At 29.7% G+C, this 22993-nt stretch overlaps 8 protein-coding genes and 1 long non-coding RNA gene across 11 annotated transcripts; 6 read left to right on the top strand and 3 right to left on the bottom strand.

Annotated features, from left to right (window-relative positions):
• Positions 1-152: 152 nt before the first annotated feature.
• LOC111423823 (mitochondrial ribosomal protein L13) lies at positions 153-998 on the top strand. Its single transcript, XM_023057196.2, has 4 exons — positions 153-287; positions 336-459; positions 519-673; positions 727-998. Exons 1-4 carry the CDS (start codon positions 264-266, stop codon positions 958-960), a joined length of 537 nt encoding a protein of 178 aa, XP_022912964.2. The 5' UTR covers positions 153-263; the 3' UTR covers positions 961-998.
• Positions 999-1327: 329 nt separating this feature from the next.
• LOC111423862 (superkiller complex protein 3) lies at positions 1328-9320 on the bottom strand. The gene is made up of 15 exons (XM_071198314.1): positions 9130-9320; positions 8808-9040; positions 7609-7804; positions 7183-7546; positions 6896-7131; positions 6383-6838; positions 6164-6324; positions 5978-6113; positions 5743-5927; positions 4709-4900; positions 4256-4658; positions 3995-4202; positions 2227-2487; positions 2015-2168; positions 1328-1961 (listed from the first exon to the last, which is right to left on the bottom strand). The coding sequence occupies exons 1-15, from the start codon at positions 9208-9210 to the stop codon at positions 1349-1351; spliced, it is 3879 nt and encodes a 1292-aa protein (XP_071054415.1). The 5' UTR covers positions 9211-9320; the 3' UTR covers positions 1328-1348.
• On the top strand, positions 2845-3979 carry LOC139430878 (uncharacterized). The gene is made up of 5 exons (XM_071198323.1): positions 2845-2993; positions 3054-3188; positions 3246-3573; positions 3639-3770; positions 3826-3979. The coding sequence occupies exons 1-5, from the start codon at positions 2894-2896 to the stop codon at positions 3923-3925; spliced, it is 795 nt and encodes a 264-aa protein (XP_071054424.1). The 5' UTR covers positions 2845-2893; the 3' UTR covers positions 3926-3979.
• Positions 9321-9324: 4 nt separating the features above from the next.
• On the top strand, positions 9325-10188 carry LOC111423927 (haematopoietic stem/progenitor cell protein 300). The gene is made up of 3 exons (XM_023057323.2): positions 9325-9529; positions 9883-9965; positions 10025-10188. Exons 1-3 carry the CDS (start codon positions 9409-9411, stop codon positions 10049-10051), a joined length of 231 nt encoding a protein of 76 aa, XP_022913091.1. The 5' UTR covers positions 9325-9408; the 3' UTR covers positions 10052-10188.
• On the bottom strand, positions 10061-12537 carry LOC111423863 (leucine-rich repeat-containing protein 15-like). Its single transcript, XM_071198317.1, has 2 exons — positions 12312-12537; positions 10061-11507 (listed from the first exon to the last, which is right to left on the bottom strand). The coding sequence occupies exons 1-2, from the start codon at positions 12534-12536 to the stop codon at positions 10212-10214; spliced, it is 1521 nt and encodes a 506-aa protein (XP_071054418.1). The 5' UTR covers position 12537; the 3' UTR covers positions 10061-10211.
• Positions 12531-20079, top strand: LOC111423932 (uncharacterized). Of its 3 annotated transcripts, XM_071198322.1 has the most exons (7): positions 12531-12606; positions 12794-12854; positions 18596-18763; positions 18823-19062; positions 19130-19328; positions 19388-19705; positions 19794-20079. In XM_071198322.1, exons 2-7 carry the CDS (start codon positions 12806-12808, stop codon positions 19945-19947), a joined length of 1128 nt encoding a protein of 375 aa, XP_071054423.1. In that variant the 5' UTR covers positions 12531-12606; positions 12794-12805; the 3' UTR covers positions 19948-20079. The 3 variants fall into 3 exon arrangements, with proteins under 3 accessions (XP_071054423.1, XP_071054422.1, XP_022913095.2); XM_071198321.1 differs by lacking the exon at positions 12531-12606 and having other exon boundaries at positions 12740-12854; XM_023057327.2 differs by lacking the exons at positions 12531-12606; positions 12794-12854 and adding an exon at positions 18429-18538.
• A 62-nt stretch (positions 20080-20141) lies between these two features.
• Positions 20142-20909, top strand: LOC111423938 (uncharacterized). The gene is made up of 2 exons (XR_002707553.2): positions 20142-20490; positions 20552-20909. It is a non-coding gene; the product is annotated as an uncharacterized lncRNA (long non-coding RNA).
• LOC111423935 (RNA transcription, translation and transport factor protein) lies at positions 20596-21656 on the bottom strand. Its single transcript, XM_023057331.2, has 4 exons — positions 21508-21656; positions 21233-21454; positions 20933-21174; positions 20596-20865 (listed from the first exon to the last, which is right to left on the bottom strand). The coding sequence occupies exons 1-4, from the start codon at positions 21569-21571 to the stop codon at positions 20662-20664; spliced, it is 732 nt and encodes a 243-aa protein (XP_022913099.2). The 5' UTR covers positions 21572-21656; the 3' UTR covers positions 20596-20661.
• Positions 21657-21795: 139 nt separating this feature from the next.
• Positions 21796-22947, top strand: LOC111423934 (mitochondrial ribosomal protein L45). The gene is made up of 2 exons (XM_023057330.2): positions 21796-21904; positions 21966-22947. The coding sequence occupies exons 1-2, from the start codon at positions 21860-21862 to the stop codon at positions 22905-22907; spliced, it is 987 nt and encodes a 328-aa protein (XP_022913098.1). The 5' UTR covers positions 21796-21859; the 3' UTR covers positions 22908-22947.
• Positions 22948-22993: the final 46 nt, after the last annotated feature.

Genomic DNA, 22993 nt, shown 5'->3' with positions numbered 1-22993 from the left:
CTGATTTGACTCTTTTAGTAGTTCCTTTAATTTACCAACTAGATTCCAAAAAGAAACTGTTTAATATTATAATATTAATAAATGATTCATTTTAATTAAAATATATTAATAAGATTAAATTACATCAATAAATTTTAATTAATTTAACACAAATAATTTTTAATAAAAAATTTGTTAACCAACTTCACATCAAACTGTCAAACCTAACCTAATTCAATTTAACCTCAATAGCATATAAACTTTTAATAAATACTTCAAATAACATGAATGCACTTAAAAGAACGCAGGTAAATGAAATATAATTCTTATACACAATTATTTATTTTAAAATTTAGCAATGGGCAACTTTCGCAAGAATTTGGCATATTTATGATGCATCTTGGCAAAATCCTTTTCAATCAGCTACTTTACTTAAAAAATATTTAATGGGGCTCTACAAACCCATTTATCACCCAATGAGTAAGTTTAAATAATGCAAATATGATTTATGCAAGCAATAAAGTAAAATTTTTTGCTAGATGATTGTGGTGATCATGTAATTGTAATAAACAGTGCAAATATTGCATTACCCGGCGATGAGTGGAAAAAGAGAGTGTATTTTCATCACACAGGGTATCCTAGAGGTGCATCTTGGACTTTAGCTTGGGAATTACATAATAAAGATCCCACAATGGTAAGATTTTTTATCTTGTAATTTAATAAGGTTAATTTTTTTTTTAATATTAGGTTTTGAAGAAGGCTATTTATAATAGTATGGATGGAAACTTACAAAGAAGATATACCATGCAAAGGCTACACATATTTCCAGATGCTAATGTACCACCTGAAATGTTAGAAAATGTTTCAAATCAAATTAGACAAATTAGAGGTGTTCCGAAACGTCTTGATCATTATGCAGAAGAGGAAGTGAAAGCTTTTCCAAAGATTATTGATTATCCTAAAGATTATGTACTGAAATGATTGTTTTATATTTTGAATTAAAGTAGTGGTTATGTTAATATATTGTTTTTTCTCCTATATAGGTCATATCATGCTATATCACATTCTAAAACTGTTCCATGGATTTATAAAACTCTAATTTAGAAGATAAACATTTTTTTACCATTTTTGTATTACCTTGGCAATACTCTTATTGCTTCACATAGAGTTTTACCGCCCAAATTTAACATTTCTTTAATAACTTGGTCTCATCCTGGGCATCTGTTATTCTTCATCTGTCCCAATGTTACGTTTATTTCATCATCTCTCAACCAAACATTCATAACATGATACCCTGTAATATGTTAAAAGTGGTAAACACAAAATAAAATTGAAAAAAATTTAAATGATTTAGAAATATTTATTTCTTTCATACATATTGTTTACTTAACCAACTTAAAAGCTCATCTTTACACCCTAATTTTTTAATATGACCCACTATATCTGTCACTATTTTCCCTTTATTCTTCATTTCCTGTTTTAATGTTCGTAAAGAAGAAATTAACACCGCCCAACATTCCACCGCGTTCGGATAAAAATGTACAGCTTTTTGAGCAGCCTTTAAAGCTTTTTTATAACTACCGGATAAAATCAAGCTTAGCGAAACCAAACACAAAATCTTGGTAACGTCCATATTCGTCTGTCCTAATTCCGTGGCGATTCTTGCGCATTGAGAGGCCGCAAAATCTCGAGGCCTTTCTTTGTGTAATCGTATTAATAAAATTGAAAGAGATAGCCATAAAGAAGCTTCGTTGGGATATCGATGTAATAATTTGCTAACTTCTCGAATTGCTTGTTTAGATTCGCCTTTTAAGAGGTAGAAATAAGAAATAAGGGTGGAATAATGATTTAAGGATTCTTTTTGATCTTTTATAATGGACATTTCGTTGAGTACAAGCTGTGATAAATGTAAATCTTGATGTAATAAACCTATAGAGAGCATTGAATAGAAACCCCATGGGGACGGCGGTTTCAGTTTTACACTAAAAAATAAGTTTGTGTTATTTGTATTAACTAGAAATTGAATTAATCTTACCTTTGAAAAAGTAAAGTTTTCGCAGCTTCGTGTCCCTCAAATAAATAAGCCATTGAAGCTAAAGCAACTAATAAATCACTTTGTAATTTGTTATTATCAGTTAACCAATGTAAAGCTGATTCATAAGAACCATAAGATTCTTCATATTCTTTATCTAATGAGAAAAAAAAAAATTAAATTTGTTAAAAAGTTATATTTTATTGTGAAATTACTTTTAAATAGTGCTAAAGCCAAAGAGCTTCCACTTTTAAAAGTTGCTGTTTTAACCCCTTTTAAAATCCTTACAGCTTCCTTGTATTGTTGATTTTCAATCAACAATCTTCCATAATTTACCAAAATTTTATCTTTGTCTTCGTCATTTTTTATTAAAACTAATGAGTGTTTAAAGCATTTCAGTGCTGTTGTTTTAAATCCCATCCTTTCTCTTAAAAGGCCCAACATATTCCAACCACACGGATCATCAGGATGTAATTCTAAAATTAATAGAACAAAATAATAAAAAAAAAAAAGAAAATAATGAAATTGTTTTTAAAATGTTATTGAAAGTTTTCCAAATTTACACTCTGCGAATGAAAGTAACTAAAGTGTGAATTGCGTTAACATGTATAAATTAACACATTAACCAGATCTCTTATAGTTTCTGATACAAATATACTAGGTACATAGAAAATAACGAATGAAAAAAGAAAGTTAACCCAGATTTTCGGCAGGGAAAATACTAAATAAACTAAAATGAGAGTGAATCTGTATGAAAATTATTAACACTAACATGCTTTTTACAAATAAACTGTAATAGATATAAGATGTCCCCAAGAATGTTTCATTTCAGTTTGATTCTAGTCAATACCTCAATAACTTGAAGAAAAAGAATTATAAAAAATGTTTAAATACGTTTACTTATTAACTTTGTGCTTTTGTTTGTGTGCTGCAAACGATTTAAGTGAAACTGGGCGCAAGAAAGGTGGTGGATACTTATTATGTGAGTATTTTATTATATGATACATCTATATATAAAAATTAATAATTTTCTTTTGATTAGATGGAACTGGGATTGCTTATTATTTAACATTTTTATTGGTTAAAATAAAAGTCATTGCTGTTGTTGGAACATTAATCACTCTAGCTTTAGTAGCAGGAAAAATATATGCTTTTTATAAATACATAGCATATGCAGGTAAGAATTTTTATTAAATATAATAATTAAATAATAATAATTTAATATTGGTTATAGAGTCTCAACATCACATAGAACCAATTTACCAGGAAATACCTCACCATGATTTTCATTACGGAAAAGAAGTGTATCTAGATCATTCCCCTTATGAAACAGACCATGATCATTCAGAACATGTTGTTGATTCACCTCCATCAGCAGATATTCATGAAAAAACTTATTCAACTTATCCATCTAACACCGCGTATCAATCTAACGCGTACTCATCTAATACTAATAATAATGAGTATCCAACATATTCATCACCATACTCAAGTAATTACCATGCAAGAAAAATCGATAACATCAGTAACATTTTGGATATAACTAAAAGAATTTTTAGAAGGCAAGTTGTGTTCAAATTAAGATTATTAATATTAAATTATTATCATTTTTTCTTATTACTTTTAGCTTAAAGTTATCTGAATTAGCATTCGACGCTATGCATATTAAATCAGATACCTGTAAAAGAAGGTTTATGTGTGAGGCGTATTTGCAGGCGGAAAATAATCAAATATTATCGTTGGGTTTAACAATTTTAAAGTAAGTCATTAAGAGAAAGTGTAACAAAATAAATGTAAATCGCTTTGTTTAACAGTGATACATCCCAAGAAGATTATCGACCAGAACAAAAAGTTTCAACACTTGAAGAATGCCAATTAATGTATAAAGAATGTGAAGAAGAATTGCAGAGCTAAATTATTTATTTTATATCGATTAATTTATTTATTGTAATAAACGATTTTATTAAAACAAAATGTACTCACCTGTGTACCACGTCAAAGAATCACAAGCAACTGGAACTGCATGCATATTACGTATAGCATATTGAGCTTCTTTAGTTTGTTCTCCAAGTAAAGTTTTACAAACCCAATAACCATAACCAATTTCGCTTTGCTCATGACAACCAAGTTGTGTACTATGTCTAAATAAATCCATACAATCTTCGTGCCCCAAAAATTCTGCTATTAAAGCCTAATAATTTATTAAAAATAAATACAATTAATCACAACGATATGGGTTATAACCTGTCCAATCCAACTGTTGATGTAATTTGGATCACATCTCTGCGCTTGTGAAAATGCGTCGTTCGCTAATTTAATTTCGTTTAAATGTAAATATAAAGTACCTAAATTGCACCAAGCAACCGCGCAATTTTTATCTAAAATCGTTGCTTTAATAAACGAGTGTTGAGATAACGAATAAGATTTAGGTTCTTTAAAGAAAGCCAATACTCCCATCAGATTCCAATGAGCCCAATTGCCGGGGTTGGTTATTATGCAGTGATGAATCGCCGCAAAAGCTTTATTAAAAAGATCTTTAGATTTATCTGGATCATCAGCTATTTTAGCGTAAGATAGGAGACAATTCGCTAAATCGTGCCAAATTAATATGTTATTATCGATGCAAACGATTGCTTTCGAAAAACATCTACAAAAATATAAAAAAATAATAATATTTTATGGTTAATTTTAATTTACCTTATTGCAAATTCAAATATATCATCTCGCTCGATATATTTCCCTTTTGAGGGTTCATTTACGAATTTATCTTGAAGGAGGTGTTCTTGAACGCGTAAGCAGGAATAATGTTCTGATAGATGTGCTACCAAAAAGCAACAATCGCCTAGTAATTTCCAAAAACATGATAATTTGTTGTTTTGATTAATTCCGCTGAAATTTGTTGATAGATATTAGTTATTAATGTTTTTGTTTTTAAAATCAAATCACGATATTTAAGAAATGTCTTAGAGGAGATGACATTACACTAGATTGGAGAAAGTCCCAAGTAATCTCCATATACGAGAAAGGATATAGGAAGGAGTACGGGAATTACAAAGGGTTAAGTATGACGTCATCACTTGGAAGGTTATATGGAAGAGTCCTGAAAACTAGGATAGAAAGGGAAATTAAGGAGGACGAAGTACAAAGTGATTTCAGACCTGGAAGATCTTGCGTAGATAATTTATTCACGCTTAGATACTTAGTTGAGAAGAAGCTGTCAAAAGAAGCTTGAATGCAGCAACTAAAATGGTATGGACATCTACGCCGAATGAGTAAATAGAGAACTTCCCACTTAAGGTTTGGAACTGGGTGCCAGAAGAAAGTAACAAAAGAGGTAGGCCTAGGAAAAAATGGATCCAGGGCATCAATGTGGAGATGAAGAGCACTGGGTGAAGATGATTGGAATGATAAGGACTGCTGGCGGTTGGGATGCGAGAAGCGGCAATAAAAAAAGCTGCAAATACTCGTCAAATAGAATAGAATAATATAAATAACAAGTTACAGGATGTGGGGTTTTATAGAGAAATTGTAGATCTAAAAAATTTGATATTTGAGATTATTTTCAAAACGCCAACAAATTCAGAAATTTCATTTTGAAAAATTTTCATTGATTAAGCGACGACTTAATTTGTCTAAATATTTAGAAGAGAATATTATTGCGAAATTTCAATACTTAATATTTCTTTTTGGTTCTAATTTTAATCATCATGGTTTATTGCAAAAATTCCCACCTAGATAATGTATCCAAAGCTAACTGAGCAGAATCTCTTGCAAGTCCCCACAATTGATTTCTATTAAATTCTTTAGCTTCTCCTAAATAAGTCTCAGCCAATCCTTTTAATGCTGGAATATATTGCTTATTATTAAAAAGAACTCCTTGATATTGTTCTTTTGCTTCTTTAAATAAACCAAGAATCTAAAAAAAAATGTATTAATTAATTTTACTACAATTAATTTTTGTATTACCTGTTGTATTGATGCAATTTGAATTTGTGGATATAAATTTCCCGGGACAAGGTCTAAAGATTTTTGATACGATTTTAAAGCTGAAGTGTAAGCCCCTCTGGCTAAATAAGTGTCCCCTAAACTTTCCCAGCAAGAACTAAAAACAATTTGATTTAGAATATTAAATGCATAATTTTAATTAAATACCTATTATTTGGATTTAATCGAATCACAAGTCTCAATGTATCAATTGCTTTTGAGTAATCTCCTCTTTCATGATAAGCTAAACCTAATTCCGTCCATGCCCATAAATTAGATTGATTTATTTTATCACGAACAAAAATTTCAAGAACATTTACGCACCCATTCTATGGAAAAATAGAAATTAATTATAAATGATTTTTAAATTTTTAAATTAGATCTTACCCAATTTCGTTGAATTTTATAAATTTTATTTAACTCAATAATACCAATTAAACATCGATTATGAACCTTAATTACTTTTTCAAAGCATCTTCTTGCTTTATCTAAATTGTTAAACTTCTTATAATAAATTCCTAATTTTAAAAACACTTGATAAGCCATTTGATTTAATTTAGCTGCTTTTAAATAATTCAATAAGGCTTTATCAAAACATTCCAACTCCCAATTGATGTTTCCTATTTCCAAAGTTGATTTCCAATCATTTTCTTTTTGGTTTTCTAAAACTTCTAAAGCTTCACTAAATTTTCCCTTTGATTTTAAAATTTGCGCTTCAAGCAAATTTCGTTCACTTTCATTTTTAAAGCTCGTTATTTGATTTAATAAAGTTTCAGCGGTTTCAATTTCGTTTAAATTAATATAACAACGGATTAATGAGATTTTTAAATCAGGATTTGAATTCTAAAAATAAATTTTAAATGAAATATAAAGTTTTGAGAAATATTTTGAATAACATACATTTTTACAAATTTCAATGACTTTTTTCCAGTCTTCATGATCATCACTGTAGGAAAGTAATTCACATAAAATAGTGTTTATAATTAATTTATAATTATTATTATCGCCAGATTTTTCAATTAATTCTTTTGCTTTTAAAATCGAAGATAAAGCATCAATATTTAAAGATAATTCAGATTCAGTTTTTGATTTTAAAAGATACACATCAACACAAGGATTTGATTTTAAATTAATTACTAAAACAAAAATTATTAAAACTTAAATAACAAAATAATTAATTCAATTACTTTCTTCTAATAAATATTTAGTTTCCTGAAAATTCTTGTTGATGAAATTAAATATGGCCCGTGATAATAAAAAATCATGATTTGTTTTAAATTCTTCAATTAAATGCTCCTTTTCAATTATTTCCTTGAATTCATTAAAATGGTTTTTAAGAAGTTCATCATTGGTGAAGAATAACTTATTTGCTGCTTTACAAATTCCCAAAATAATTTCTTTTTTATTATCATACAAATTATAAGTTTTTAAAGATTCCTCTAAAGAAGTATTGTATTCTTTAGATTTAAACAACAATTTCGTGTAAGTTTCATGTATTTCATAAGAATTTAATTCAGAATTGTTTATTAATAATATTAGAAGATTTTTAAACTGAAAAGAAAGTCATTAATAAAAAATTAAAAACATTTTTATGTATAAAAAAGTAATCTTACACATGATATTAAATTTTCGGGTAAATCTTGAATTAATTTTAAATAATTATACAAAGACATTCTAATATTATTTTTTCCACTTTCGGTTACGGAGTTAGAATCAATTAATTCCTCAATATACTTTACCAAAATTTCAGGTTTTTCATTACAAAATTTCAAGATTTTGCCAGCACATTCAACAATTCTTTTCTCATTACTAAAATCAAAATTTTATATTTAATATTTATATTGAAAGTTAAAAATATTTATTCTTGTGGGACTGCTTCAATATGAAAGGAGATGACTTTTTTTTATATATTATTATGGAAATCAATTAAATCTAACTTTTCTATTATGAGCGGTAATATCAGCTAATGTAAATTTCAAAGGTTATAAAACACAGTACACAATTCTTTTACATGGCTCTTTAACCATCAATCATGCTTTTCTTCCGATAGAACAGCTTTCAGGGGAGGCATAGGAGGCAAAGAATAAAGACATGAGGCGATTCAGAGCCTAGAACACTAGAAAGTTTAGTTCACATGCTTTTAATACCATTGGTTCCTGTATTTACAGGCCTTAGAACGTTCCAGAAAGTCTCATTGAAGGAGCTGAGTCCTGAGGCAAGGGAGCTGATCACGGATACAGTGGAAAAGGATATAGTTGATGAGCAGCATAGTGAAGGGGAGAAGGATTCTCCAAGCGAATTGGTAAATGATTCGGATTTTAAATTTTTATAAAAATAGTTCCTCCTGTTACTAGAAACTAAATCAGCATTTATTTTATCTTTCCATTTTATTTTATACTAATTTTTCCCTAAAAAATATGTGAAGAACCTCAAAATTCAGTTCTGAGAACTAAACTTTTCCTTCATATATCTTTTTAAGCTATTTTAGCCTTCTGGCCCTATTACATAAGTATAGTTGTGAGGTAGCTCCTAATTTATCCTGTTGCTATCTCCATGTATAAATAAATAAAGAAGTTATAATCAAATTGTAACAATTGTAATTTTCTATTTACATAAACTTTGTACTTCTAAAAGAATAGTATTTTTACTGATTCATTTATCTCAATTATACTTTTTCCTACTTCTTGCTATATAATTTTCTCACAATTAGTTGCAAGATCTGTAACTTATGAGTGAAGTAACCCACTGGTGAACCCATATCTTCACAATTGTACTACTTAAACATCCCCACTGAAATGAGTCAATTACTTACCAATCTAATTTAATTATAATTTGATAAATTTTAAACAATTCTTTTTTCTCTTCCTCATTTCCATGTTTTTCATATAAACTTGCTAAACCGTTATAAGCTATCCAATTTGAATTGTTTAACTGTATCGCCTTTTTAAAAGCATTTTGAGCTTGTTCAATGGGTCCAACTTCTTGAAGAGATATTCCAAAAAATACTAATGCCATATAATTATTTCTATCTTCACTTAAAATTTCCTTAAATATAAAAACAATATTTGTAGATAGCCCTTTATTTTATAACAGACCTCAATAGAATCAATGCAAATAGAAATTGGATATCTCACCTTACAGAGTTTTACACAATTTTGATAATCCTTATTATTTATAGCTTCCCGGGCTTCTTTTAATATTTTTTTCGACGACATTTCACAATTAAGACAATTTATTATGTATATATATTTTTTAAAAGCCTTTTGTAGACAACTTTTAGTTTTGTAGGGATTTTATTGGTTAGAATTTTATTTTATAGGTTAGGTTTTGACATTTCCATTTGACATTTGTGTACATTTTAATACATTGTACGTTGTTAAATCTCAAGCCACAATTATCAAATTATTTAAATAATGGCAACTCCACACAGAGAAACGATTCAAAAACAGATACAACAAGATTGGGCAAATAGAGAATATATTGATGTTATTACAGTTAGCATTAAAAAGATTACTGATTTTCTAAATTCCTTTGGTAAGAACTTTTGTAAACAATCATGGGTTGGGTTTTTAAATACAGTGATATAATAAAGTCTACATACACTCCAAAGAATGATAATATCTCAGCTCCTGAAATGTAATTCAATGAAATTTTTAAATGGAGCATAGAAGTCTATATTATTTTAATATTTCATATAAAAAATGTATAACTTGGTATTTATAATGAAAAACACAAAACATAATCATATTTATAACTCAAAAAAGTCTACATACAGCAATAACTGACATATAGAGATCAATTTGAGAAAAATATCATTTCTGGGGTGTAAATATGTAGACTTTATTGTACTACTGTAAATCATTATTATTACTGAGAAAACTTTGCAGATTTATCGTGCAGATCAAAATTGGCTGTTCTAAATGAGAAATTGACCACACTCGAAAGGAAAATTGATTATTTAGAAGCTTGTGTAAGTATTCTTTATTATTATTTCAATATCTCAAAAATTCATTAAATGTTCAATTTTAGGTCACCAAAGGAGAGACATTAATGTAAAAAAAAGTATTTATATGTTATTCTTTATTTAGAACATATTTATTATAAAATATTTTTAAGCTACAATAATTTTATAACAACTTTTCGTAATGTAAAATAATTAAATACAATTGATATGTATTTGTAGGTAAACTGAATTAATTTTTTCTTTTAATTAAATTTATAAACTATTAACAACACAAACAGGTTTATATCCTTTAAAGTAGTCGCTATTTTTATTAAAATTAATATATTTATTACTTAAAAGATTTAATAATTTCCTAAAATAATCACAATTCCATGTATTTCCAGCAATATCAATTTGTTGCAAGCGAGGCAAATAGTTAAATATACCATCATTGATTTGTCTTAATTGATTATACTCTAAATTTAAATAAACTAAATTCGATAATGATTCAAAAACTTTAGTGTCAATATTACTAATTCTGTTGTTATTTAAATAAATTTTTTCTGCATAATTTAATTTAAATATGCCATGAGGTAAATTAGAAATGTCGTTATGAGAAAGATCAAGTTCGATCATTTGAGTTTGATGGAATACATTCTTTTCGAGATTTGTAATAGAGTTATGAGAAATATTAAAATATCTCAATGCTTTTGTATCGTCTAAAGTTCCATCTTCTAATTTTTCAATACGATTTTGCGATAAATCTAACGTAATTAGTCTTTTGTTTTTGTCGAAAATTCCATTTTCGATTCCTTGTAACTTACAACTTTGCAGTTTCAGCGTTTGTAAATTTTCTAATTGATCAAAAACACCTAAAGGTAACTCTAACAATTTATTTTCGCTTAAATCTAATTCTTTCAATTTCGGCATTTCATCGAATAACCCCAACTCTACTTTTTGAAATTTGTTGTTAGATAAATTTAATGTTTCCATAGAGGTTAATTTATCTAAACAACCTAAAGGTAAACTTCTTATTTCATTGTTAGATAAATTTAAATCTTTTAATTTTGCACAGTTGTCAAATAATCCAAATGGAATTTCCTCGATTATATTATTAGATAAATCTAAATTTTCCAAATTTCTTCCACCATCCAATACACCTAATCTTAGCAAATGAATTCGATTATTATTCGCTTTTAACGTTTTTAAATTGGGAATTGCATCTAAAGTTCCCAATTTTAATTCGATTATTTTATTAAAAGCAATATTTAAATATGATAAAGCCCATAAATGATAAAACGTATCGATTGTAGTTAACGTTAAATCATTATTCGATAAATCTATGGTATTTAATTGTGATAAATCCCGGAACATATTATGCGGAAGTCTTGCGATTTTATTCGAAGTTAAATTTAGATGTTGAAGATTTTTTAAATTGCGGAATGCTTCTTCTTCTAATGTTATTATATCACAACGTAAAGATAATGTGTTTAAGTTGTTAAATGGTAGAAATTCTTTTCTTGCGTGTCCTAAGTAACATGTTTCGATATTTGCTGAGGTTATTATACTCTAAAACAATAAAAAATAATAATTTATTATCATATAAAGGGTCGCTTATTGCTATGGAAACGGTTAGTTATCTCCTAAAGTAAGATAGCTAGCAAAAAATGTTAAGTTACAAAAGTTTTAGTGTTTTTTAAATTCTATTACAATAAAGACAAATTAAGTATACAGGGGCAGTCAAAATGTTATTAAAGAATTACCCTTTAAAGACAAGAGAAATGCAGAAATCGCCAAACAAGATGTTATTTCTTTGGTAGCTGAAAAGATTTCGGACGAGTTAACAAGCTGAGCTGATAACAAAACTGAAGTTGTATTTAAATCAAAATAAGCCAGAAATCAAAATATAGAAGATGACGATTTTTGGGAGGATTTTGAAAAGGCAGCTCAAAATTACCAACATGTTGGTACGGGAATTTCTACTACCAAGGCTATATTAGAAATAGGTAGGTACAGCAATTTGGATGAGTGGAAAGAAAATATATATTTGTTTCCCCACCTAGCATGTGTTGCGCAGAAGAGGTTTAGTGCATGTGTTACATCTATTCCTTGTGAACGGCAATTTTCAAAAGCAGGGCAAATATTGACAGATAGGGGAAACAGCTACCATTAATGGATATCATTAATATATAAAAAATCCTGCCTAGTTTATTGTAAAAAATTAAAACCATACTGTTTTTTTATTACTACAATTCAAGGTTATTTACGTCAAATTCTTAACATATTTTTAAGAAATTGTATTTATAACAGAAAAAGCAACAAATTACTTAAATATCTACTTTGATTAAGATATAATTTCCTAATTTGACTTACATTATTACTAGAAAACGTACTCGCAATACTTTGAATAGTTGTATATTCACAATAAATGTTTCTTCCTCTAGATGAGCACTCTCCATTTGACCTTTTAATCATGATAAATAATACAATGAAAGTTGATAATGTTATTTTATGCATTTTAAAAAATTGAACACGTTGATTGCATGTAAATTGTAACTTATGTTGAGTAAAATAATGATGTTGAATATTATTAAGCATTTAATGAGTGTCGGTTCCAAATAACAAACAACAACTGATATTGAGCCGCAGAATCTTGGAGTTTTTGAAGGTCAATGACATTCAAATTAATTTTATTTTTATGTTAATTAAAATAAATAATAAATTTTAAAAAACTAAACTGTCTCATGTTTTTATCAATTACCTTTATCAGAAAAGAAATATCCCGATAAGATTATTAACTATTTCACTTAATACATCCGTTTTAGAATCAATTCGCAATAAAGATCTGTTTTTAGTGATTGCATTTGATGTTTAACATGGATATTCTACGATTTTCGTGCATCTTTTTGTTTTTAAGTAGTTACTTTTGCAATATTTTTAGTACTTAATAATGAACTTTAAAATTGTTTTAGTTCAAACCACATTAAGTAAACAAATTCAACTTGATAATGATGTCGTAGAAATTGAATTCGATGAAACGAATGAAGTTTTTGTTAAGGCCGAGGATGGATTTCAAATACTTATATCTGTTGAAAATTTTAATATTACATATGAAGGAGAGTATATTTTAATGAAAGCAGGTGAATTATTGCATCTAAAATTATCACAATGTTGCCTTATATAAATTAATTTTTTGTAGGTCTTGGAATAGATGATGGCTATGATGGAATTATTTTTACGGGATTTTTAAACACCTCCAGGGAATATTTATCACTTAAAAATGAAATTTATATAACGTGTCAAGAAGCTACTTTAGCGCCACCTCAAACGATTGTTAATGATGATGAAGAAAATGTTGATTTTTTTGCCGATTCATTTGATGAACACGAAACTAAAAATCCTACATGTGAAGAGTTTAAAATAATAGTTAGTCGATTTGGTAAGAATGGAAATAAATTGACAACATTTATTAAGGTTTAAACACACATATTTTCCAAATTGTGTAGGTGAAGGAACAACAACAACATTGACCCAACCACGCCAATTCCTTGGCCAACACCTTCTTACAATGAATCTGATTTCATAACAGTTAATTTAACCGGACAGAAAAACCTCAAAATTCTGTTTTGAGAACTAAACTTTTCTTTAAGCTATTCTAGCCTTCTAGCCCTATTACATATCTACTGTAGTTGTGAGGTAGCTTCTAATGGAACTTGTTCTGTCGCTATCTCCATGTATAAATCAATAAAGAAGTTATAATCAAATTGTAACGATTGTTGTTTTCTATTTATATAAGCTTTGTATTTCTAAAAATATAGTTTCTTTACTGATTCATTTATCTCAAATATACTTGTTTTTACTTCTTGCTATATAATTTCCTCACAATCAGTAGCAACATCTGTAACTTATGAATAAGGAGTGAAATAGGCGTGTGTTTGACAATGTGAATGAATTGGAGCCTTCTACCTCTTTCATCCAATCCTATCCCGTGGCGACCGTTGATAAGTCAATTATTTCCATTTTTCACATTAATGCTCAGGGTTTGCGTCAAAAATTAGGTGAACTTGAGATATTTCTTGAAACTTACAATATTGTCTTTGATTTTGTGTGCATAAGTGAGCATTTTCTTTTTGATTTGGAGTTTCAGCTTGGTGTGTCAGTTGGGGGGTGGATTGCTCTTTCATACTTTGCTAGGACGGATCACATCCATGGTGGAGTGGCGATATTCGCGAAAAGAGACCGGAAATGTAGTTTGTTGGGTGACATAAATGACTTGTCGGTGGAGATGGATTGTGAATTGGCGGCACTGCGTTGCGAGGTCTCTCGTGTTGTGATTGTATGCGTATATAGGTCCCCATCTGGGAATTTTACAACTTTTAAGGACATTATGGAGCGTGTTCTGGGCACTCTTGCGAACCACAAGCATGTTGTGGTCCTGGGTGACTTCAATGTCAGATTTGGTAGCGGAGAGTCAAATGCTATTGAACTGTGTAATATTTTTTCTTCTTTCGGGTTTTCACCATCTATCTCCGGACACACCAGGGGCAAAAACTGTCTTGACAATATATTTGTTAATTTTGCTGAGGACAGGTTCAAAGCTGGGGTGGTCGTGAATAATATCTCTGATCACCATGGTCAATTTGTCTCTGCTGCAGTATCACTTCCAATTGGAATTGACTACAGTTCTGTAATGTACAGGAGGCTTACCGTTGAGGGGAATTTGAGATTCTTTGAATCCTTTCAGGGTTATACTTGGGAATTTCTCTGTGATGACAGTTTCATTTTCAAGGATAGATTTGACTGTTTCTTTCATAGATTTCTATCAACTTTTTATATGGCGTATCCTCTAACTAGAAAACGTGTTAGAAATTGTGACGGAGGCGTAAAGTGGTTCAATAATACACTGCGTCAGATGAGACTCAGGTGTGATCTCGCTTCCAATCTTTTCAATCGTTATGGAACTGCTAATCTTAAGGAAATGAGGGATAGAGCAAGGTCGGCGTACAGTAATGGCATCGTTGAGGCTAAACAGAAGGCCGCTGTCGGATACATTAACGCATCGAGCAACAAATCGCGGGCCTCTTGGACTTTGATTAATGGGTGCAGGGTCAGTGTGGACAAGCAGAATGTTGCGGATATGGATCCCAATAATCTAAACAGCTTTTTTGTAAATGTCGCTAATAACATTGTTGCTAAACTCGGCCCGTCTATTGGGTCCTCCTTACATCTGTGTCGTAGTAACTTTGACAATGTTCCTGTTTTCTCTTTTGTTGAGGTATCAGAGAGTGAAGTTAGAAGTGTTCTACAGTGTTTAAAGACAAACGGAACTAGAGACATATACGGTGTTTCAACGGGGGCTATAAAATGTAACATTAGCCTCATGGTTGCGCCCCTTACCATAATGGTTAACAGCATGATGCGATCACATACTTTCCCGGATCAATTAAAGATGGCTTCCATTGTGCCTATTTTAAAGCATGGGGATAAAAACGATTGTTCGAATTATCGTCCCATTAGCATTCTCCCGATACTGTCCAAAATATTTGAGCGCGTAATCTACAAACAAATAATGGCACACGTGGAATTGTATGATGTGCTTTTCGAGAATCAGTTCGGCTTTCGACCTGGTAGGAGCACCGGGGATGCGATTGTTAATTTTATGAATGTCTGTCACAGTACGTATGAAGATCGGGAGTACTGTGCTGCTCTATTTCTTGATTTGTCTCGTACTTTTGATAGTGTGTCGCACCGTATTCTTCTCCTGAAGCTGAAGTCTGTTTTTCGCTTTGATTTAAATAGTGTTGCTCTTATCGAATCATACCTGTCCGATAGGTTTCAAGTGGTTAAATGTGGAGACAAAGTATCTGGAAAACTTCCAATCTCGAGGGGTGTCCCTCAGGGATCTATTTTGGGGCCCCTTTTGTTCCTCCTGTACTTTAATGATTTTCCTGGTTACCTGGGAGAGGGTGTAAAGTGTTTGTTGTACGCTGATGATGCCACTTTGCTTGTCTCCGGGTTAAACTACGAGGAGGTAATGTCTTCCTCAAACAAACTGTTGACTGCTGCGAACGACTGGTGTGTAGCTAATGAACTATGTTTGAATAAAGACAAAACGGTTCTGACACTTTTCACCCTAAAACGGGACTGTGTGGGTGATTTCCCCCCTGCTAGATTGCTGGGCATAACGGTGAGCTCCAGAGATCTGAAATTTGATGTGCATGTGGCTGAAAGTGGTAAAAAGATCTCAAGAAACATTTTTCTACTACGTAGACTAGTGAGCTCGGTATCTGTCGAGGTGGCCAAAACAGCGTATTATGCGCTGATACACTCAATGATTGACTATGGTATTATTGCCTGGGGTGGGAGTCCAGCAAGTAATTATGTGTTTGGTTTACAACGCAGAGCTGTGAGAGTGTTGGCAAAACTTAGTTATAGGGAAGATTGTCGCCTCGCCTTTGAATCCTTGAATATTCTAACGCTTCCATCATTGTTTATTCTGAAATGTTTGCTGTATATTCATAGTAATGATGAACAGTATAAGACGCACGCCGACGTGCACAGTTACTTTACCAGAAACCGTACGAACATGTGCGTAGATTTTTGTCGGTTGAGTGGAACGCAGAAAGGTCATTTGTATACTGGTCAGATTTTGTATAATAAGTTACCGCAATCTATTAGAGCACGACAACATAAGCAATTTAAAACTGTTATGAAGAATTTCCTGATGACGGGTGCGTTCTACTCAGTCGAGGAGTTTTTAAGGAGTGATATTGTCATTGTATGAATGTATTTTTAGTGTATTTTCTTCTCGGCTCCTGCGTCTGTATTTTGTTGTATATTCTGTTTAAAATGACGTGTGTAAGCCTTGGGCATAGAGCACTAATAAAGTTATTATTATTATTATTATTAAATACTATGTGAAGTAACCCACTGGTGTACACATATCTCCACAATACTACTGGATAAACATCCCCACTGGAATGTGTCAATTACTTACCAATCTAATTTATTATAATTTGATAAATTTTAAACAATTCTTTTTTCAATTTATCAATTTGTGTACATTTTAATACATTGTACGTTGTTAAACATCAAGCCACAATTATCAAATTATTTAAATAATGGCAACTCCACACAGAGAAACGATTCAAAAATAGATATAACAAGATTGGGCAAATAGAGAATACATTGATGTTATTACAGTTAGCATTAAAAAGATTACTGATTTTGTAAATTGCTTTGGTAAGAACTTTTGTAAACAATCATCGGTTGGGTTTTTAAATACAGTGATACAATAAAGAAATTGTATTTAAGTCAAATGAAGCCAGAAATCGAAATATAGAAGATGCCGAATTTTGGGAAGATCTTGAAAAGGCAGCTCAAAATTACCAACCTGTTGGTACGGGAACTTCTACTACCAAGACTATATTAGAAGTAGGTAGGTACAGCAATTTGGATGAGTGGAAAGAAAATAAATATTTGTTTCCCCACCTAGCATGTGTTGCGCAGAAGAGGTTTAGTGCATGTGTTACATCTATTCCTTGTGAACGGCAATTTTCAAACGTAGGGTAAATATTGACATATAGGCGAAACCGCCTTAGCGGCAAAAAAGCCGAAATGCTTTTATTTCTAAATACAAATTTAAAATATATTCGCAAAGAATAACAGAATAACGAGTTTTTTGGAGGTTTATTTGTTATGTCACGGCTGACAAATACAAAAATGTTTCCACTTGTTTCGAACTATTGAATTACAATCGCAGGTTACAGTCACTGCGATTTCAAAATCACAATCGCAGTTTTGCTCATCTCTACTACCATTAATGGATATCATTAATATATAAAAAATCCTGCCTAGTTTATTGTAGAAAATTAAAAACATACCTAGTTTTTTTTATTACTACAGTTCAAGGTTATTTACGTCAAATTCTTAACATATTTCTAAGAAATTGTATTTATAACAGAAAAAACAACAAATTACTTTATTAACATTTAAACACAATTAAACATCTACTTAGATTAAGATATAATTTTCTAATTTCACTTACATTATTACTAGAAAACGTACTCGCAATACTTTGAATAGTTGTATATTCACAATAAATGTGTCTTCCTCTAGATGAGCACTCTCCATTTGACCTTTTAATCATGATAAATAATACAATGAAAGTTAATAATGTTATTTTATGCATTTTAAAAAATTGAACACGTTGATTGCATGTAAATTGTAACTTGTGTTGAATAAAATAATGATGCTGAATATTATTAAACATTTAATGAGTGTTGGTTCTAAATAACAAACAACAACTGATATTGAGCCGCAGAATCTTGGAGTTTTTGAAGGTCAATGAGATTCAAATTAATTTTATTTTTATGTTAATTAAAAAAATGATTGACAATAATAAATTTTAAAAAAATTAAACTGTCTCATGTTTTTATCAATTATCTTTATCAGAAAAGAAATATCCCGATAAGATTATTAACTACTTCACTTAATACATCCGTTTTAGAATCAATTCACAATAAAGTACTGTTTTTAGTGATTGCATTTAATGTTTAACATGGATATTCTACGATTTTTGTGCATCTTTTTGTTTTTAAGTATTTACTTTTTGCAATATTTTTAGTACTTAATAATTAACTTTAAAATTGTTTTAGTTCAAACCACATTAAGTAAACAGATTCCACTTAATGATGATGTCGTAGAAATTGACTTCATTGAATCGAATGAAATTTCTATTAAGGCCGATGATGGATTTCAAATACTTATATCTGTTGAAAACATTAATATTACAAACCAAGGAGAGTATATTTTAATGAAAGCAGGTGAATTATTGCATCTAAAATTACCATAATGTTGCGTTATATAAATCAATTTTTTGTAGGTCTTGAAATAGATGATGGGTATGATGGAATTATTTTTACGGGATTTTTAAACACCTCCAGGGAATATTTATCACTTAAAAATGAAATTTATATAACGTGTAAACAAGGTATTTTAACGACCCCTCAAAGGATTGTTTATGATGATGAAGAAAATGTTGATTTTTTTGCCGATTTATTTGATGAAGGCGAAACTAAAAATGCTACATGTGAAGAGTTTAAAATAACAGTTAGTCGATATGGTAAGAATCAAACTAAATTGATAACATTTATTAAGGTTTAAACACACATATTTTCCAAATTATGTAGGTGAAGGAACAACAACAACGTCGACCCCAACCACGCCAATTCCATGGCCAACACCTTCTTACAATGAATCTGATTCCATAACAGTTAATTTAACCGGACCAAGTCAGTATACAGAATCTGTTTTGAATAGATTAAGAAATAATATAGCCCAAATGGCAATAGAATATTGTGCTTATAATAACATCGAAGGTGAAATTAGGTAATACTAAAAATTCTTAGGTTGTATTTTTTAAAATAAAATCTTAAAATTATTTTCAGTGTTGAAAATGTTTTAATAGACACAATAGTTCAATGTCCAATAAACTGGCCTAAGAGAAAAAATTGCGTTCAAATAACATTCAGATTACCAATCATTCGAGATAATGATGACGATTACCAATTAAATTCAGACCATTTGGAACAGATGTGGTTGCATTATTCAAAACATCTCAGTCCTGAATTTAGTATTTATAATTTACCTGAAACATCCGTTTTTACGTTATGGTTAATAATAATTTGCGTTGTTATCCTCTTGTTTACTGTGGTTTTGTACCTTTTCAAACGGTTTAAACAACGATTGACTGGAATCAATAAAAGGTTGGTTTAAATTTATTATTTTACGGTCAATATTTCTAAATATTACTTTATTACTAATTTGTAACATTATTATTTTATTATTTATTAGGAAAAAATCTGTTAATAACTCCGATCAAGCAAATATGATTCCCACACAAAGCCCAAGAAACTCGCTTCATCCACATCCCAAACAGATTGTCCCAGGGATGTTTGAAAGTGAAACTTCTTACTATGATCCAGATTCAACAGATAATTTAAGATAATTTATACTTAATTGTTATATTTATTTGATTTATTTCAATTTCAAATTAATTATATAAGAGTGCCATCTATTAGTGTGTTGTTAAAATTCTATTTATGTAAAAAATAAAAAGTAAACCTAGCATTTGTATAGATCAAGTAGTTTATTTTTGTGTATAATATAAATAATTTAGATATTATTAATAAAACGTTTTTAATAAATATTATATTTTTTTAGCAATTGCGCAATCTATTGACATAAAGTAAAAGCAAGCTTTTGAAAGTGACAGGTATACTAAAATTAATACCAACATAAAAACTTTTAACACAACACATCTCCTAAATAATACTCAATCGTAATTCACAAAAAAAATCGGAAAAAACTTAATTTTTTATTATCCAAACATTCCTAGAACATTCCGAAATGGTTCAAAAAAGAACAGAACCGTGTTTATCGTGTAAATTAATATCAGTTGGTTGTATGTTGGGTATTGGAGGTTATTTATTCTATCAGGGTAGAAAACAAACTCGATTTTCGAAGTATACATTTTATTCATTAGCATCTGGTATGTAATAGATTAATGTATTATTGATAAATATAGATAAATAAAAACAATTTTTTTTTAGGAGCTACCGCCTTAGGAATAGGTGAAATGTTCGATTACTCTCCATTTCGACATGCACAATAAAAAGAACAATTTTATTTAATTTTAATCATTTTCCATAATTATTTGCAATTATTTTCCAACTTTTCCCAGTTTAGTATCAGTTTTTGGATTAGCTGTGATGTTTTGGACAGAAACAATAACTTCGTTTCCTTTAGTTTGTAAGTTGCGCAAATCTTGTATGTAGATAAGTCTTAAAACTTTCGCTGCTTGGTTTAAACCGACATCACCCAAATCAAAACCAAGATCGGTATTGTGATATGGAAATGGGGTACCCTTTATAATTAAAAAAATTTTTATAAATATATCAATAAATTCAATGTTGTATTATTTTTTAACTTACTTTGTTACCATGATCTTTACCAGGATTTTTTTCATTAATAAAATGACTTTCAACGACTTTTCGACATGCTTCTAATGTAACATAATGATCTGGATGTGGAGTTACTTTTAAAACTTTCGCTAAATTAGTGACACCATCATAAAATTCTTGACATGAAAAATCTAATTTATCTAATGGATTATCCGTTACAACATTTGGAGTTGTTGATTTTTTTGTGGATTCAATTGAATTAAATTTATTTTCTTAAAAAAATAATAACAATTAGTTTAAGCTTTTCAGAAAAGTCCTTAAAAGACTCACTTTCTTTTTGATAACTACTTTTTATAGCATATCCTGCTAACCAATCAATTTGAGCTTCTTTATTAATATTTTCAGGGCAATTCAACGATTTTAAATAAGTTAAATAAAAATCATTCCAATTAGAAGATGTTGTATCACCAAGTTGATCAGATAAACTTTGATCACATTTTTTTACCCTATTACCTTCTAACCATACCACAATATTTCTATACACTCCTTCATCTTAACAATAAAGATAATAAGCACACATCTATTGATTACCAATTATTATTTACCTTGAATATTTATATTTTCTAGGTTTGGATATTGTAAAGCTGTTAACTTTCTTAATAAAACCATTTTATTTTGAGAATCTCGATTTCTTACCGGTAAAGCGACATCTGTCAATTTTGACAGAACCTGGTAAATTTCGATTAATACTTTTGATTACTATAATTAATTTTTATTAAATTAATTTATATACAAATAAAATTCCATAAACAATATTTCAATAACATTATTAAACAAGCCACAATTAAATCGCTTCATTTAACAAATAAATTTATTAAAATAAAAATATTTTACAACACAATCAAACGAACCTCACACTCAAGTAACATAACCTCAAAAATTCTAACCTCCATACAAATGGCACACAAAATAATCCAAAAATTAGGAGTAAATTTGCTTTCCGTACGTTAAATTCTACTTATAACCGACATTAATTAACATTGCAACATTTTATGTAATTTAGGAAACAAAACTAGGCGTATTTTCTCCAATATTAAACTATCAACAAGTAAGATACAGAAGAACTAAACATTGGAACCCCAAATGGAAATTGTTCAGAAAACTAAAAGTGATCAAAATCGATCTGCCGAAATACAACGAAAAATTTGAAGATTTAAGTGAAGAAGAAGTTCGTTCTAAGTTAAAAGAACAAGGTTTGTTACCACCGAGGCCATGGGTTGAGCGTCAATTTCATTTGAGTTGTACTGGAGGAGTATTTGAACCGTATGTTCCTCCAGAAGGTGATGGAAAAGTTTCTGTAATAACTACAGAAGGAGCTAAACAAAACATAGAACTATTATCAAAGAAAACTCGTTCTATGATGGCAATCAGGAAAATACGTTCATTTGAAGAAGAGTTTGATACAACCATTTTTTGTAAACAAGCGAATGATATTTATATTAAATCTCATCAAGCTTTAATGAGTGGAGATAAGAGAATTCTAAGAGAACTTGTAACAGAAAGAGCTTACCCAGAAATAAGACATAACATTTATTTAAAAACCATCGATTGGAAATTTATTAAAGAAATTGAACCTCCTAGAATTGTACATGCTCGTTGTACTGATATTATTACAAAAGAAAATATTTTTGCTCAAGTTACAGTTCGATTTCACACCCAACAAAGCTTAGCAATTTATGATCGCTTTGGTCGACTTATGCATGGTAGCAAAATTATTGCTAAAGATGTTCTTGAATATGTAGTCTTTGAGAAACATTTAGCCAATGAATATGGTTCTTGGAGGATTCATGATAAGATAATACCTGAATGGATGCCTCCAAAGGAACCTTCTACTGTTACATTTAAACAGATTGCTGAAGTTGTTAGTACTAAAGAAGTTGAGGAAAAGGAAAAAGAGGTTGTTGTCACAGAAAAAAGTGATGTAAAAGCAAAAGTAGAAATGTAATTCGTGTTTAGGTTGAGAAATAAAGTTTAATTATAACATAGTTTATTTTACCTTGCGTTTACAGGTAACGTTTTTGATTTTATATG

Source organism: Onthophagus taurus, chromosome 7 (assembly GCF_036711975.1).
Source record: "Onthophagus taurus isolate NC chromosome 7, IU_Otau_3.0, whole genome shotgun sequence".
Classification (NCBI taxonomy): domain Eukaryota; kingdom Metazoa; phylum Arthropoda; class Insecta; order Coleoptera; family Scarabaeidae; genus Onthophagus; species Onthophagus taurus.
Note: the sequence above shows the minus strand (reverse complement) of the source record. Positions and strands in the feature narration are given on the sequence as shown.